The sequence below is a fragment of the Bufo bufo genome, chromosome 2 (assembly GCF_905171765.1).
Source record: "Bufo bufo chromosome 2, aBufBuf1.1, whole genome shotgun sequence".
In the NCBI taxonomy this organism is placed as follows: domain Eukaryota; kingdom Metazoa; phylum Chordata; class Amphibia; order Anura; family Bufonidae; genus Bufo; species Bufo bufo.
The window spans coordinates 209,476,623-209,495,695 of record NC_053390.1 but is presented as its reverse complement, the minus strand read 5'-3'; the positions used below and the strand labels follow the sequence as shown (position 1 = coordinate 209,495,695).

Below are 19,073 nucleotides of genomic sequence, written 5' to 3'. Positions count from 1 at the left end.
ATGGCAGGGCAATGGACGTGTGCATGAGCCCTTATGCTGTATACAATAATTTAGTAGCTGTCATTATGGTGTGACAGTTTTCACATCCTTTAATATTATACCCAGTCGAGTCATATTATTATGACCACTATCTACTTTTGATGTCAGCAGCATGTAGCTCACGTGTTTTAAGTTTGCATGGTGAGTATATAAGGTGTGCGATAGGCTGCTTGCACACATATCTCTCGTTACTGTCATGGGTAAAAGGGGCAATTTATCAGAGTTGCAAAAGAGATGATCATTAGCTTTCAGGCCAAGAGTGGCAGTTGTAAACTGTTCACGTGGTGAAAATGTCACCACTTTGAATAAACGACATGGAAACCACAGAGCACCACGTGCCACTGATGTGAGAGGTGAATGTTGGCTATGAAGGTGGATGAGGGCGGGCACACAGTCTATAGTAGAGACGCTCACCACCAGAATTAACTAGGGGGCTAACAGACGTGTGTCTAAAACAACAGTTTAGCGAACTGTACTTCGTATGGGGCTCATAAGCAGACAGATGATCACTGCACCTCTGCTAACAAAGTTGAATCGGCAGAAAAGGCTTCAAATTTTATGGTAGTATCGGAATTGGACCTCCGCTGATTGGCAAAGCGTTGCCTTCTCCAATGAGTCACGTTTTCCAAAGCGGAACGGAGGCAAACGGATGCATTCTGAGCAGATCCTTTTCCATTCAGAAGGCATTAGGGCAAAACTGCTCCGTTTTGGACCTCTTGTGAGAGCCCTGAACGGATCTCACAAACGGAAAGCCAAAACGCCAGTGTGAAAGTAGACTTACTAAGACACTTATAAGGGAAACTTAGACACAGAATACTGGTATCTTCACATGAGTTGACCTGCATATCACATTATTATGCTTTTATCATAATTTTATTACTCAAAATCCAACAAGTATTAAAACATAATGGAGTTAATTTAGTAAGCGTGTATGGAAATTTGCTTGTGTTCAAAAGTTGCACATTTTGGCACAAAGCATTTTGCACAAAAATTTACCACTTTTTGACGCCATGTTCTTTAAAAGTGCGCAGATTTTAATAGAATGGGCAGGACCACCATGGTATTGCCCATTTACTAAAAGTGACGCCATAAAACTGTTCTAAAATTATAAATGAAATCTATGTCAGTTTCTAACTGACATAGGGCCCAGTTTCTGGCGCACAGACATCGCAGATGCAACAAATTTATTGGGAGGTCTATGACTCTACGCCTACATCAGCTGACTTTTTACAAAATCTGGCAGTCCTTAGTTAAATGATCCCCAAGGTCTCCAGTTACATTATGTTAATTTAACGCTCTGTTTTTAGTCCATGAAGAATTTTTTTTGGTCATGGTCAAAAGTTCTTTAACTAGATATAAAAGACAAAGGCTAGAAGCTTGCCTGTGCTATCTATAGTAATAAAAATATGCCATCTATAAATATATCACAGTCAAACCTCAGTCTCCCTTGCCTGCTCTATGGATCCAGCATAATACCTGCTAAGAATAGTGACCTATCCTGCTTTTCTGTTCGATGTACTTTAGTTGGATTTCACAGAACACATTGCAAAGTAAAATAAAATCTTGTAGTAGCTCAAAATAATTAAGAATTTCGGGAAACCGGCATAAAAGGAACCTGTGCCATATACCTGAAACACAACAAGAAAATGGCATAATTTTTCAATATGAAAAGAATTACCATGTTAGACATGTCGTCTAGCGTTCGTCCCTTCATTTCATCCACTTCGCTCTTTAAGGCCGACACTCTCTCCAGTTCTTCCTGGGTGTCGCTGAACCCTGATATTCCCCTTTTTTGTTCTATGGTTTGCTTCAAAAGAATAAAGATTGAATGCACTTTACACGCAAAGTATACAGCATATACAGTAGATAAGAAAAGTCTTTTTTGCATCTTAGGAATATCATATATAAAGGAGTAATTCTAAAAGTAAAATGGGGGGGGGGGGGGCAGGCTGACCTCTGCGATCCCCACCATTACCAACAATGAAGGGTTCTTAGCCCAAGCTGGAGAAGAGGACAAGCATGTGCTGTCAATGTCCCCCCATAATGTCCATAGCTCCTGTAACCGTGCTCTTATGGCAATTGTAATCAAAGAATGGCATAACAATAGCTAATGCTGGTATAGGCCTGCAAGCATTCTTCCAAAATCATCTGGAGGGTATAGGAAGCATTTGATATATTTTCCAGGGTATGTCCATTTCAGTTGTTTTGTCAAGGGAATGCAAAGAGCTCTTTCAAGCCATATCCAAGCCTGCGGGGATCCAAACTTACCATGCAATACCACAACAGACACCTCCTTTTACCAGACACTGGGGCAGATTTACTAATCCTACAGATGTCGTAACCTTAGTCTGCCTAGACATGGACAAAAATGATCACAGAGGCTCCTGTTGGATGATAGATCTGGTGCAGGAATTAGACACTTTTGTCTCACTTTACTTCACCTATTGGTTGGCTTAGCTTGGGACCAAATGTTACACCGGAATTGTGGTGCAACATGGATCACACATAAGGTCACATCCCTTTACATAAAGTGACACCCATTTCCATTCAGCCACCAAATCTTCTTTACTGTAAGAACGGTGAAGCTGTGGAATAGACTTCCTCAGGACGTGGTCACAGCAGGAACAGTGGACAGTTTTAAAAAGGGTTTAGACGAATTCTTAAAAGTAAAAAACATAAATGCTTATGAAAACGTGTAGAAATCTGAGTCTCACTTCCTTCTGGGATTTGCGTCCCCACCTATCCCTTGGTTGAACTTGATGGACGTTTGTCTTTTTTCAACCATATTAACTATGTAAAATTAACTATGTAACCCCCCTTTGTGGGACCAGGCACTGATCATTTCTTTAAACTTAAATGTGTTGAAATGTGGTGCACTTCAAATTTTGGTAAATTCTCGGAGCACTCATATTAGCGCATGTGGGCCATTGTTTCTATATTTCATTATTTTTCTGTACTGCTCTCATGTTAACATCTTATGATGAAAGCAATTTATCGGCAAATAGTAAAAACGCAAATGTCCTTCTGCGCCCACACCTTCTTATTTTACTCCAAATAACTGATAAAAAGAAATATTGTTACAGAATGGTAAAGGTATTGAGATGTGTCTGGTGGGATTTTATTACTAGATCTCATCTCCAGCGACATAGAAATTGCTTTGTCCACAATGACAGGTCCTTCCAGGCAGTCACAGACTACACAAACCACTTCTTTACGAAACTGTTACCATAAATACATTTATGGTATTTGCTGGAATTTCCATAAAACGGCACTACATGTATAGCCAAATCCTAAAGTTTCCACGTTATAGTATCAAGTTATAGTTCTTTTTCTAGAGGGGGTATTTTAATTGACTTACTAAATCCTTTGACTGTATCTCAGTATTTGAAGCTAAATTTGGCTTCTTGTCAACTCTGGAGTGATGCACTTTGTCTAACCCACTCCACAAGTTACCAAGTAATCAAGATCCATGTCAATACTCGTCAACATATTCCAGAGTCTCTTAGGCTACTAACTATAGGAAGAGTTTGTGTTGAGAAGGCATTGCTGATCAAAATGTATTTTCAATGAAACCTTTATTGGAAATGATCTGCAAAGCAGTTCTACAATTTAATCATTTACTTTTACAATGTATTCCTATCTTGACTGCAATGGCTAATGAGATCAGCTTTGTTTGCACAAGATATTATTTCACATATTTCCTTTCTGCCTGAAGATTAATGCGGATATCTCTATATGCAAAGAGCGCTGCAAAATCTGTTTAATTCTGCTCCAAAACATGCATGCTGTTATAGGTTTTCACACATATTGTTATTAGCAGAACTCATCTCTGCTGCTCATTATACAGTGAGCATTATCGGCTGTTCATATCGGTGTCACAGCCTACATTTTTTATTTTATTTTTATAATTTTTTTTTTTACCTCAGCTGACTAATAGTGGGTTCATCAGGTATCCATTTTTTTCCTGCAGCATGCTAAACTATAACATCAAAATACACCAAACCCTACACAGGAGAACTAAAGCAAGTGTGAACCTTTAAAGGTGTTGCCCGAGATAAGCAAAAGGTGGGCCACAGACACTGGATGGCCTAAAATAACAAAATAAGGATTACTTACCTGTTGGATCGCCCACATGCCCAATCCAACGCCACTCTTCTGGTCATCCCCTTAATTCTTTGTTTACAGGGCTGCAGCGCTGATGTAACGTCCACAACATGTGAGCGCTGCAGCCGATCACTGGCCTGAAAGGAACACTGTTGAGTATAGCACTGTAATTGGCTCCAGTAGTCACATGTTGTAGATGTGATGTCAGTAATGGAGCCTTGCAAACAAAGACCGTCAGGGAAGACCGGAACAGTGGTGTTGGAGTATGTCGGCAACTCAATAGGCATGTCATTTTACACCATCCAGTGCCTGAGCCCCATTTTGACCTAAGCTCGGACAACACCTTTAATTATAGGGCAAGATTGTCATGTATAACAGAAGTTATGAATAAGAAATAAACATACTTCCTGTTTTTGTCTCATTCTGTTCACGTCCTTTTATCACTATTATCATCATATTAAAATACTAAAGCTAGTTTTACTTTATTTATGCCATTTTTTATATTATCATCATATTAAAATACTACTGCTAAAATGTGTAATATTCTGTCTATTTAGTTTACAATTATAATGACATTGACGAGAAGAATGAAAACAGCAATTTCAAAGGAAGCTAGGTTAATGCCTGTACTGTAGAGAATCTCCACCTTACCAGTTGCTGCTGGATGCTGTCATGGCGTTGCTTTAGGACCTGCTCTGTTCTTTGTAGAACACCATATTCTGCTGTGAATTCTGCTAACTCTTGCCTCTTTTTCTTGAAGACCAAGCTTTTCCCCCGAAGTTTGCTAACATAACGTTTAAACTACAAAAGAAGAAAATGTAAAAAGTTAGAGAGGATATGTAACCTGCCTGTTTTATTTCTACCAAACCGGACAATCAGCGTAATGCTGCTGTCTGGGGGTGGAGCCACAGGATAGGAGAGCCCCCCAGCGTCTGTGCAGGCCTTGCGCTGGATGAAGGACAGGGAGCCAGGGAAATGGACTGTCCGCTCTGAAGCCAGATATCTGGACACCCTAGTGGTAAAAGCAGGGTGGTATCAAGAAGGTCCATATTATGGTGCAAAGGGCACACTATGGGGGAAACTGTTGTAAAGGAAAACTGGCTTAGTTGCCCACATCAACAAATCAGATTCCTGCATTCATTTTCCAAAAGAACTCTGAAAAATGAATGGTGGAATCTGATTGGTTGCTATGAGGAACTAAGCCAGTTTTCCTTTACACCAGCTTTGTTAAATCTCCCCTATATCAAAATACAAGTAACTTACAGCATTTAAAAATACCAAGCATAAAGACTGATATATATCTGCACAGAAGAGTAAGTCACTCGCACTACAGAGACCTGGCTAGCAGTCTTATTATCTTCCTTATACGTTCCCAAAAGGCATTGAAAACAATTTCAACGATCTCCAGTTATTTCTCTGCACTGACTAACATTTCATAGAAGAATCACTGCAAGCTGTCTTTTGTCCGGCAGAATCCTGGTGCTAATGTCGGAAACAGGCTGGATCCCCACTGGGTCCCATTATGGTCAATGGGGCCTGGTGGTCCTCCGGCCCCTTCCGGCAATGCTGGATACAATGAACTTCGGGACACTGTTACTCTGACTTAAGCGTTTAACGCTAGTGTGAAACTAGCCTAATTTGGGTGTTCTAGTAACTAGAAGAATTTCTCATTCTGCTTTTGCCTCCCATTTCAACAGCCATGAATGTAGCTCTATGATATTGTTTTTTTTATTCCACAAAAAAGTTAGATTTTTTTTTTTCTGTGCCATTTTGGGAAAAATATCAACAAGCTGGAAAATAGTCATTCTATTATGGATTCTTATTTTACTTCACTCACCATAAATAAATGTACATATGATTATGGCTTTATATTTTTCTGAGCTATACTTTTTAATTATCATGTACTGTTATATCGGTTTATTTGAGACTGATCATCTTGATTGTAGGAAACAGCAATTTTGGTGGCTAACATTGATAAACTAAACTGTGGGTAGAACAGTAAAGCGGCAAGGGAACAGTTAGAGGCTGACCAAGGAATAGTGTCCATATACCACAGGGCACATGTACGGTACATCTCTTAGACAAACCAGTTAAGGAATCAAGCTGAAAAACAGAAGCTTAAAATGTTACAAGATGGGAAAAAACACGTTCTGATCTTTTCTCCAACCCTATATTCATTCCCAGTTAAAGTGCTGGCATAATTATAAGGAAAAAATCGTGTTAACAGGAAATCTCTTCTGCTGTGGATTTTCAGCAGGACAGAACGTACAGTTAGTTGTCGTTGCTTATTCTTCCTTAACTTTTATAAATGATATCAGGCAATATAAATAGACAGAAGAACAGTTCCTATTAAAAATAGTTATCTAGGGATAAAACAAATGAACAACATTCTATTAATGTCCTATGCAAGTGACATGGGCTGTCAGCTGAAAACAGAATGTAGAATCTTCAGCGCGTATCCTGTCCTAACTCTAAAGCATGTTTGTGATGGCTCCTCTCCAAAGCCTTTCATTCTCCATACCGAGGTAAACATGACTGGTACAAGAATGAGAAAGAATATATTTTATACAGTTGTGTACAAGATATAACATGAAATCCTGAGCTCATAGCTTGTCAAGACAAGTACACTTTGGAAGCCTTCCGCTGTTACTGCTTTGACTGTGCTTTCAAGACGACAAGACTGCGAGTAGGCCCCTGGCAAAACATTTAACCTATAGCGTCCGTCGTGAACTTTCCCATCTGTACAAAAGGTTCCCATGTTACGAAAGTTAGAATACTCCGTTTTACGTCATGTTAAAGTAAGCTAAGATTGGCTCATTGAAGAGGATTTGTCACCCTAAAGAGGTTATTCAGAATTTTGATATTGGTGGCCTGTCCACAGGATAGGGCATTAGCATCAGATCAGTGGGGGCCAACACCATGTGCCCCTGCCGATTAGCTGTTGCAGCTTTGGCGCCAGAACTACACAGCTTCATCTATTATGTAGCAGACAAACCTGGTAACTGAAGTACTGATCCCATTCACTTCAGTGGGAGCAGTGAACAGTATAGAGTGTAGAGCAGCACGGATAAGAACACTAATCAAGAAATGCTATACGTCTTCTGTGTTTGACAACTACATATCCATGTTAATCAAAGGCTTAGGTTCACTTTAAAGACTAGTTCCAATGTAATGTGTGTAGTGGTCTGTACTGTAGAAAGCCAATTATGCCACAAAAGCTAACTGACAGGAATGTCAGCTTTTTATTTCAACTGGATCATATCATTATATGGATCTGGGGCATAAGGCGGTTGCAGTTGTATTTATATGGTGTCTGTCTGTCTGTCTATCTGTCACATGTAGAAGTCAAAGTTCCAAGATCCTTACTTTAGATACAGATGATCAACAGAATTTTTGTCTGACATCACTGTTGTTTTTTGTCTGACATCACTGTTGTTTTTTGTCTGACAGCACTGTTGCTTTTTGTCTGACATCACTGTTGTTTTTTGTCTGACATCACTGTTGTTTTTTGTCTGACATCACTGTTGTTTTTTGTCTGACAGCACTGTTGTTTTTTTGTCTGACAGCACTGTTGTTTTTTTGTCTGACAGCACTGTTGCTTTTTGTCTGACAGCACTGTTGTTTTTTGTCTGACAGCACTGTTGTTTTTTGTCTTCTCTCTTACAGGAATGTTGATTAGGTGTTGTTGAACTGTTCACCAAGCCTGCTAGATGAAGGTGTGCACATGTGTGCAATTAACAGACTTTTAAAAGGGCCAAATATGGGGACTTCAAGAAGCTGGATGGTCCATCTGTCAAATCTTGGAAAGAGTTGGAGGAGAAGTTTCTGTAGTGCATTGGAGGTGTTGACAGTGGCCAGAGGAGGGCACTAACACATATAGAGATGTTCTAGACGGTCAAGAAAGACAGATGCAAGCCAAGGTCAACATATAAGAAGAGTTGCTGTAACTCAAAGGACAGAACTCTGAACCCGGACAAAACTAAATTTTCACCCAGGCAGCCCCCCTGACTTGAGCATCGGAGCAGTTCATGCTCCGATGCTCTCCTTTGCCCTGCGCTAAATCGCGCAAGGCAAAGGCATTTTTAAGAGTTCCGGTGACGTACTGGGCTCTCCATGGGGCTGCCAGGAAGCCCGGTGACGTCACCGGCATTGATCGACGGGCCTTTGCGCTGCCCTAGCCAGTAAAACAGCTAGGGCAGCGCTAAAGCACGCCCATCAGAGCCGGTGACGTCACCGAACACACTGCCGGGCAGAAGCCTCAGCCCGGCAGTGTGCTATTGTAAACAAAAGAGCCCGTGCCCTCGGCTAAGAGAGCGCATCGGAGCATGAGAGGCTCCGATGCTAACATCAGGGGGGCTGCCTGGGTGAAAATATGGGTATGTCCGGGTTCAGAGCTGAACCAGGACAACTCCTTTAAACAATAAGAAACTATCTACTTGAAGAAGGACTGCATTCACGAACTCCACTTGCTTGTTTGCCACTGACCTCTTATGATCGCCCCTTTGGAGATAAATAATGTTTAGTGATGAAAGCAGGTTCTGCCTTTGTACTAATTATGGCGGCATCAAAATTCACTGGAGGGCTGGACAGCACCTACTGCCATTCTGCACAGAGTAGAGACACATAGGACCAACATCAGGTGCCATGGAGTGGGGCATCATTAGCTACTATGGCTGTTCCCATAAGGTATTCATGCAGGGAACAGTGATCGCCCAGAGTCTTTATGCTTTTTTTGACTCAGTTAAATACATTTGGCCTGCATCCACAATGCACTCTTCATTGTATCCAGCAGCATTCCAGGCTAGCTTCACTGCCAGATCTCTCCCCAATAAAGAATGTCTGAGACTGGATGGGGAGATGGATCTCCCATACACAACAGCCAACAAACATCTTTGCTGAACTATGGGTCCAAGTTGAAAGACCTTGGAATGACATACCTCAGGAGGATATCCATCATCTGTATGACTTACCATGCCAGAGTGGCAGCCTGCTGCATAACCCAAAATAAAGGATGCACACCCTTGGTTGTGTGTTCATTAACCAAGCACCACTAGTTGTTTATTCTTTGTCAATCTCAGGTTAATCACTTTAAGTTTTCAAGTTCAGAGAGGCAGAGATTCACAAACTCAGGTGAGTAATCCTAAGTGTTGGAATAGAGTGTGAGAAGTGCGATGAGGCCAAGTTCATTGACTTTTTAAAATTAAGAAGGCAATCTTAAATTCTCAATTTTATCGGATGGCCAAGGAAAAAAAGTGGAGAACTGTCTTGGTGTGAAAATTAAGTGGAACATTTGTTAGCACATGTATGCAATGCAATGTTCAGGCAATCTCCTTCAAGGGACAGGCTGATCAATGCAAGGTGTTTGAATTTTTTGTCAAATCAGGACTACTCACTGTCACAAGTTCTGCCTTAGCCCAGCTTCAGTTGGCTTGAGTTCAGCCAGTCTTAAACTTCTTCTAGACATTTACATAATGAAATATTAAATTATATTTTTTGTTTCATTTCTATGCAGCGGTTGCCCTTGTTAACTTTTCATGTTCTGCTTTAATTCTAAAAAATTTCAGGGTCATAATGAAAAACCATAAGAAGAAGCTGAATATTCTCCTCTGTATTATTTTACCTACAATTAGAAGTGCTTTTGAAACCTAAGGGAATATGTAACCTTTTTATTTCTGACGTTTGATACATTTACCAAGAGACAAATCCTTTGTTCTTGGAGGCTTTGTTTCAACTGACCATGGTGGATAATGTATTCTTGGAAACAATTTAAAGTATCTCTAGTCTACTAATAGCCACATGATGGAATGAGAGCTGCAACGCACAGAATGCAACTCCGAGCTAGTGCTTCGTGTCACATGTGCTCCTTTCCTTCTCTTCCTGTCATCAACCAATATATATTCTCAATACAAGGATGCATATGCTCAACAAGTAACTGAATGACAACTGATGATGGAACTTCTAAATGATAAGTAATACTTTCCTTAAAGTGGTTGTTCACCTTACTTACAGACCCCCCCAGCATGGCCAGACCGACAGCGATAAATATACTTACCTGATCCTCAACTCTGTGGTCCGGCCCCATTGCTGCCCCACTGGCTCTGCAGGTCCCGGGTCTACCCGTGTCAACATCCTGGCTGCAGGGGTTACATTTTCTAACGTCACACTGGATGCTAAAGCAGGGAGACCTGGAACCTGCAGAGCCGGAGGAGCAGCAATGGGGCTGCAACCCAGTGGCGGAAATTAGGTAAGTAATTACCACAGCGGGTCTGTATTAAACAGCACACATTTGTATACACCTTAGATGCAAATGTATACGGTATACGTTATGCAATACTAGGTAAAGGTACAGTCAAAAAGCAAAGGACTCATGAGACAAGGTAACATGCCCTTGATCACAGCGCCTTTTACCTGTCAATCCTTCCTAGGCTCTGTTTGGAGAAAAAGATGCCATTTAATGTTCTGCTTTATGAAGATAGGCTACAATCACTCATGCACAAAATTAATTCATTCATTTCTACTGATGAAAAATAAGATAAAATATGAACTGAAAATAGAAGAAAGTATAAAAGGCTCTGTTCACTTTTTAACATTTGAGTCCAAGGGCTCGTTTACATGAGTATTCTTTATTTCCACTGTTCTGCTTCGTTATGACAGGAACAGAGCCAAACAGATCCCATTGACTATATGGGATCAGTTTGGTTTTCACTATTTTTGACAAAATCTGTGACAGAGGCCCCAAATGGGTGAATATGCCTAACATACCTGTAGATTTCCATTAACTGTATACTAGTATACTTTTAACTATACTGAAAAGTGTTGACACATATGTACATTTTTCTTTTAAGATGGGAATCACTGGCAGATGTAGGTTATTGTATATGCAGAAAGCTGCATATATCTGGGGCATATGTAGAGTTCAAAACTGCATGCCGACCGTATTCCATGAAGGTAGATGCGCACAGATTCAAGGGGTTCTCAGTTTTTTTTTTACTTGTTAAAAGAGTCCCATGACTTTACAATGATCACAAAGTGTCCCCATAATCAGTTACTGTACGAATATGTCATGAACACGCTTGTATGCTAGAAAAGTTAGATTACTAACAAGAAAATGTATAAGAGCATAATTTAAAAAAGATTACAAAGAAAACAACAACAACTACTACTACTACTACAAAAGGGATTGGCTAAAAAATAAATAAATAACCCTTTAAAAGGAAACGTCATCAGAAAATGATCAATTGCTTATATCAACTTTTTATGTTAAACATAATTTTCCATGTCATAATTTATGTTTAAAGAAAATCCTTCAATCCGTCAGTTTTCCACTGGCCACTAAGTCTATTAATAGGCTGACACTTCCTGTTCTGTAGAACTCACTCGTCAGCAGTCATCTCATTATCATGAAAGGCAACATTACAATGATAGAAAAAGTCCTATACTCGTATCACAGAATCCACCATTTATAATAGGTGATGGTTAAATCAATTCTTTCCTTGTACAATGACCTCAGTACAGGTTCAAGAGCATGCGTAGAAAACTCTCCCACAGAAGGCAATGAGGTCCCTTTCTGACTAGAAAAAGGGATATGTGTCAGAAAAAATGATAGGTGACACATTCTCTTAAACATGTATCCTAATCATGTGACTAGTGTTTGGCTTGTATATCAAAAGCCAAGATAAAAGGGAGATTTACTAAGCTAAATGCACCAAAAGTCTGGAGTACATCCCATAAACCAAATTTATCATGTGTTTTTGACATTTTTTGTGCCTCACTAATTAGTTTTGAAAAATGTCTAGGCAGGGGCACCTGTAGCAAAGAAAAAAATGGGGCATGGCTTGGCACATTTTCTGCTCGTCTGATCTAATTTTAAGCTGTCTGAATTTAAGACAGTAATAATAAATCGACCCCCAAAGTCCACTGTGAATGGTGACAGGGAAAAGGAGATGAACCAACCAACAAAGCACAGAGGCAGGGGAGTAAAAAGAAAAACACTATTTGGACAACTGTATTTCTTAGGTGAAGGGTTAGACATTTGCTAACGCTTCTCCCGGCATGTATACTAGTACAGAGTTCAGCAGTTGGGACATTTCTTTACATGTTGTACAACGAGCTTCTCACCTCATCTCCTCTTAACATTTCAGAGCCATCACTGTCTCGTGCCTGGCTAGACTTTTGTGCTATTTCTCTCTCCAGATTAGCAATTTCTTCTTTTGCTTCTTGTAATTCTTCAGCTTTTGTTTCCTTCTTTCGTGAGATGATAGCCGCCTAAGCAAACAGTCAAAATTGTGTACATTCAATATAAAATAAATTGAGTCTTCAATATACAAAACTGACGTAAATTACATTCAACAAGAATAGGATAGAACGTTGTTTTTTGTGCACTGCTATAACATTTCCAAAGGCACAATCAGCAGGCTAGTAAGATTTTTAATCGTGATCAAAACATGAAAAGATTTTTTTAAATACTTCCGAAGCACGGACACAGCCTGGACTAGGCCGTAATAAAACTTGCAAACAAATGGATAAAGTCCAGCTTCTTTAAAATGCAATTTTCTTTATTTCAAGTGGTAAAATCCATAAGCAGAATACAGTGTAAATCTACGCGTTTCGAACCCCACAATCCTGGTCCTTACTTCTTACTTCAGTAAATACCACAACACGTACCAAAAACGAATGTCAAAATATGAAATTCGCTCATCCCTAATAGTAATATACAACACACCTGCTGCCGAAAAAGAGTCAATTTGTCATCCACCGGATCGCTTCTCATCCTCTTTTCAATCAGATGGTTGATTTCAGTATTAACCTCCTGGATCTAAAATAAGAGAACAAGTAATAAATTATTTTATTTTTGCATTATTTGAAGACATGGGATAAAACATACTACTAAATAATGGAAGAAGTTTTAAGGTAATGTCATCACAAAATTACCTATTGTCATGTTTTTATGTTTAAGCATATAGTTAGGTCCATATATATTTGGACAGAGACAACATTTTTCTAACTTTTACCACAATGGATTTTGAACAAAACAATTCAGATGCAGTTGAAGTTCAGACTTTCAGCTTTAATTCAGTGGGTTGAACAAAATGATTGCCTAAAAATGTGAGGAACTAAAGCATTTTTTAAACTCAATCCCTTCATTTTAGGGGCTCAACAGTAATTAAATAATTGTAAATAAAATATTAATTTCTAATTGGCAATGGCTGTCTGAAGTTTTGAACTCATGGACATCACCAGACGCTCTCCCAGGACTTTACTGCAGCGGTTTTCAGTTGCTGTTTGTTTGTGGGCCTTTCTGTCTGAAGTTTAGTCTTTAACCACCTCAGCTCCCCTAGCTTAAACCCCCTTAATGACCAGACCACTTTTTACAATTCTGCACTACACTACTTTCATGGTTTATTGCTCGGTCATGCAATTTACCACCCAAATGAATTTTACCTCCTTTTCTTCTCACTAATAGAGCTTTCATTTGGTGGTATTTCATTGCTGCTGACATTTATACTTTTTTTGTTATTAATCGAAATTTACCGAACTTTTTGCAAAAAAATGACATTTTTCACTTTCAGTTGTAATATTTTTTTTTTAAAACTACATTTCTATATAAATTTTTCTCTAACTTTATTGTTCTACATGTCTTTGATAAAAAAAAAATTAAATAAGTGTATATTTATTGGTTTGGGTAAAAGTTATAGCGTTTACAAACTATGGTACAAAAATTTCCGCATTTTGAAGCAGTTCTGACTTTCTGAGCACCTGTCATGTTTCCTGAGGTTCTACAATGCCCAGACAGTAGAAAAACCCCACAAATGACCCCATACCTTAGTAGACACCCTAAGGTATTCGCTGATGGGCATAGTGAGTTCATAGAACTTTTTATTTTGTGTCACAAGTTAGTGGAAAATGATGATTTTTTATTTATTTTTTTCTTACAAAGTCTCATATTCCACTAACTTGTGACAAAAAATAAAAACTTCCATGAACTCACTATGCCCATCACGAAATACCTTGGGGTGTCTTCTTTCCAAAATGGGGTCACTTGTGGGGTAGTTATACTGCCCTGGCATTTTAGGGGCCCTAATGCGTGAGAAGTAGTTTAAAATTCAAATGTGTAAAAAATGTCCTGTGAAATCCTAAAGGTGCTCTTTAGAATGTGGGCCCCTTTGCCCACCTAGGCTGCAAAAAAGTGTCACACATGTGGTATCGTCATACTCAGGAGAAGTAGGGCAATGTGTTTTGGGGTGTATTTTTACATATACCCATGCTGGGTGAGAGAAATCTCTGTAAAAGTCAACTTTTCCCATTTTTTTTATACAAAGTTGTCATTTTAGAGAGATATTTCTCTCCCCCAGCATGGGTATATGTAAAAAGACACCCCAAAACGCATTGCCCTACTTCTCCTGAGTACGGCGATACCACATGTGTGACACTTTTTTGCAGCCTAGGTGCGCAAAGGGGCCCAAATTCCTTTTAGGAGGGCATTTTTAGACATTTGGATTCCAGACTTCTTCTCACGCTTTAGGGCCCCTAAAATGCCAGGGCAGTATAAATACCCCACATGTGACCCCATTTTGGAAGGAAGACACCTCAAGGTATTCCGTGAGGGGCATGGCGAGTTCATAGAAGTTTTTTTTTTTTTGGCACAGGTTAGCGGAAATTGTTTTTTTTTCGTTTTTTCTCACAAAGTCTCCCTTTACGCTAACTTGTGACAAAAAGTTCAATCTTTCATGGACTCAATATGCCCCTCAGCGAATACCTTGGGGTGTCTTCTTTCCGAAATGCGGTCACTTGTGGGGTATTTATACTGCCCTGGCATTTTAGGGGCCCTAAAGCGTGAGAAGTCTGGAATATAAATGTCTAAAAATTTTTACGCATTTGGATTCCGTGAGGGGTATGGTAAGTTCATGTGAGATTTTATTTTTTGTCACAAGTTAGTGGAATATGAGACTTTGTAAGAAAAAACTAAAAAACAAAAAATCTATTTCCGCTAACTTGTGACAAAAAAAATAAAATCTTCTATGAATTCGCCATGCCCCTTAAAAGTGATCTTTTTATAGCGCCGCAGCGATTTTACAGTGTTTTTGCAGTGATCAGAAAAAAAAAATTCTGTCACTGCGGTGGGGCGGACTGAACGCAAGTGTGCGCACAAGATCAGGCCTAATCGGGCGAACACTGCGTTTTTTGTAGAGCCTATAGAACATGTCCTATTCTTGTCCGCAATTGCGGACAAGAAAAGGCATTTTCTATATATTTCTGGCAATGTGCGGATCCGCAAAATGCGGAAAGCACATTGCCGGTGTCCGTGTTTTGCGGATCTGCGGTGTCAGTGTTTTGCGGATCCGCAAAACACATACAGACGTCTGAATGGAGCCTTACAGGGGGGTGATCAATGACAGGGGGGTGATCAGGGAGTCTATATGGGGTGATCACCCCCCTGTAAGGCTCCATTCAGATGTCCGTATGTGTTTTGCGGATCCGCGGATCCGCAAAACACATACGGACGTCTGAATGAGCCTTACAGGGGGGTGATCAATGACAGGGGGTGATCAGGGAGTCTATATGGGGTGATCACGCCCCTGTCATTGATCACCCCCCTTTCAGGCTCCATTCAGACGTCTGTATGTGTTTTGCGGATCCGCAAAACACATACGGACGTCTGAATGGAGCCTTACAGGGGGGTGATCAGTGACAGGGGGGTGATCACCCCATATAGACTCCCTGATCACCCCCTGTCATTGATTTTTGGCATTTTAGGGGCCCTAAAGCGTGAGAAGTCTGGAATATAAATGTCTAAAAAATTTTACGCATTTGGATTCCGTGAGGGGTATGGTAAGTTCATGTGAGATTTTATTTTTTGTCACAAGTTAGTGGAATATGAGACTTTGTAAGAAAAAACTAAAAAACAAAAAATCTATTTCCGCTAACTTGTGACAAAAAAAAAAAATCTTCTATGAACTCGCCATGCCCCTTAAAAGTGATCTTTTTATAGCGCCGCAGCGATTTTACGGTGTTTTTGCAGTGATCAGAAAAAAAAAATTCTGTCACTGCGGTGGGGCGGACTGAACGCAAGTGTGCGCACAAGATCAGGCCTAATCGGGCGAACACTGCGTTTTTTGTAGAGCCTATAGAACATGTCCTATTCTTGTCCGCAATTGCGGACAAGAAAAGGCATTTTCTATATAGTTCTGGCAATGTGCGGATCCGCAAAATGCGGAAAGCACATTGCCGGTGTCCGTGTTTTGCGGATCCGCGGTGTCAGTGTTTTGCGGATCCGCAAAACACATACAGACGTCTGAATGGAGCCTTACAGGGGGGTGATCAATGACAGGGGGGTGATCAGGGAGTCTATATGGGGTGATCACCCCCCTGTAAGGCTCCATTCAGATGTCCGAATGTGTTTTGCGGATCCGCAAAACACATACGGACGTCTGAATGGAGCCTTACAGGGGGGTGATCAATGACAGGGGGTGATCAGGGAGTCTATATGGGGTGATCACGCCCCTGTCATTGATCACCCCCCTTTCAGGCTCCATTCAGACGTCCGTATGTGTTTTGCGGATCCGCAAAACACATACGGACGTCTGAATAGAGCCTTACAGGGGGGTGATCAGTGACAGGGGGGTGATCACCCCATATAGACTCCCTGATCACCTCCTGTCATTGATTTTTGGCATTTTAGGGGCCCTAAAGCGTGAGAAGTCTGGAATATAAATGTCTAAAAAATTTTACGCATTTGGATTCCGTGAGGGGTATGGTAAGTTCATGTGAGATTTTATTTTTTGTCACAAGTTAGTGGAATATGAGACTTTGTAAGAAAAAACTAAAAAACAAAAAATCTATTTCCGCTAACTTGTGACAAAAAAAAAAAAATCTTCTATGAACTCGCCATGCCCCTTAAAAGTGATCTTTTTATAGCGCCGCAGCGATTTTACGGTGTTTTTGCAGTGATCAGAAAAAAAAAATTCTGTCACTGCGGTGGGGCGGACTGAACGCAAGTGTGCGCACAAGATCAGGCCTAATCGGGCGAACACTGCGTTTTTTGTAGAGCCTATAGAACATGTCCTATTCTTGTCCGCAATTGCGGACAAGAAAAGGCATTTTCTATATAGTTCTGGCAATGTGCGGATCCGCAAAATGCGGAAAGCACATTGCCGGTGTCCGTGTTTTGCGGATCCGCGGTGTCAGTGTTTTGCGGATCCGCAAAACACATACAGACGTCTGAATGGAGCCTTACAGGGGGGTGATCAATGACAGGGGGGTGATCAGGGAGTCTATATGGGGTGATCACCCCCCTGTAAGGCTCCATTCAGATGTCCGTATGTGTTTTGCGGATCCGCGGATCCGCAAAACACATACGGACGTCTGAATGGAGCCTTACAGGGGGGTGATCAATGACAGGGGGTGATCAGGGAGTCTATATGGGGTGATCACGCCCCTGTCATTGATCACCCCCCTTTCAGGCTCCATTCAGACGTCCGTATGTGTTTTGCGGATCCGCAAAACACATACGGACGTCTGAATGGAGCCTTACAGGGTGGTGATCAGTGACAGGGGGGTGATCACCCCATATAGACTCCCTGATCACCTCCTGTCATTGATTTTTGGCATTTTAGGGGCCCTAAAGCGTGAGAAGTCTGGAATATAAATGTCTAAAAAATTTTACGCATTTGGATTCCGTGAGGGGTATGGTAAGTTCATGTGAGATTTTATTTTTTGTCACAAGTTAGTGGAATATGAGACTTTGTAAGAAAAAACTAAAAAACAAAAAATCTATTTCCGCTAACTTGTAAAAAAAAAAAAAAAAATCTTCTATGAACTCGCCATGCCCCTTAAAAGTGATCTTTTTATAGCGCCGCAGCGATTTTACGGTGTTTTTGCAGTGATCAGAAAAAAAAAATTCTGTCACTGCGGTGGGGCGGACTGAACGCAAGTGTGCGCACAAGATCAGGCCTAATCGGGCGAACACTGCGTTTTTTGTAGAGCCTATAGAACATGTCCTATTCTTGTCCGCAATTGCGGACAAGAAAAGGCATTTTCTATATAGTTCTGGCAATGTGCGGATCCGCAAAATGCGGAAAGCACATTGCCGGTGTCCGTGTTTTGCGGATCCGCGGTGTCAGTGTTTTGCGGATCCGCAAAACACATACGGACATCTGAATGGAGCCTTACAGGGGGGTGATCAATGACAGGGGGGTGATCAGGGAGTCTATATGGGGTGATCACCCCCCTGTAAGGCTCCATTCAGATGTCCGTATGTGTTTTACGGATCCACTGATACATGGATCGGATCCGCAAAACACATACGGACGTCTGAATGGAGCCTTACAGGGGGGTGATCAATGACAGGGGGTGATCAGGGAGTCTATATGGGGTGATCACGCCCCTGTCATTGATCACCCCCCTTTCAGGCTCCATTCAGACGTCCGTATGTGTTTTGCGGATCCGCGGATCCGCAAAACACATACGGACGTCTGAATGGAGCCTTACAGGGGGGTGATCAGTGACATGGGGGTGATCAGGGAGTCTATATGGGGTGATCAGGGGTTAATAAGTGACGGGGGGGGGGGGTGTAGTGTAGTGTGGGGATTGGTGCTACTTTACAGAGCTGCCTGTGTCCTCTGGTGGTCGATCCAAGCAAAAGGGACCACCAGAGGACCAGGTAGCAGATATATTAGACGCTGTTATCAAAACAGCATCTAATATACCTTTAAGGGGTTAAAAAAAAATCGGATCTACAGCCTGCCAGCGAAAGATCGCCGCTGGCAGGCTGCAGATCCACTCGATTACCTGCAGTTCCTGTGAACGCGTGCGCCTGTGTGCGCGCGTTCACAGGAAATCTCGCCTCTCACGAGATGACGCGTAGATGTGTTATTGTGCCTGAGTCAACCGCCTCCGGAACGCGATCCTGCGTTAGGCGGTCCGGAGGCGGT

General features: G+C 41.1%; 1 protein-coding gene across 2 annotated transcripts in view; it reads right to left on the bottom strand.

Annotated features, from left to right (window-relative positions):
- Positions 1-19,073, bottom strand: part of IFT81 (intraflagellar transport 81) — a 193,186-nt gene that overhangs the window by 58,036 nt on the left and 116,077 nt on the right. For both annotated transcript variants that reach the window (XM_040416067.1, XM_040416066.1), the window contains exons 10-13: positions 12,866-12,958; positions 12,262-12,408; positions 4,795-4,944; positions 1,718-1,846 (exon numbers count right to left, since the gene is read on the bottom strand). In XM_040416067.1, the coding sequence (XP_040272001.1) occupies positions 1,718-1,846; positions 4,795-4,944; positions 12,262-12,408; positions 12,866-12,958 (519 nt within the window). The remainder of the gene's footprint in view (positions 1-1,717; positions 1,847-4,794; positions 4,945-12,261; positions 12,409-12,865; positions 12,959-19,073) is intronic.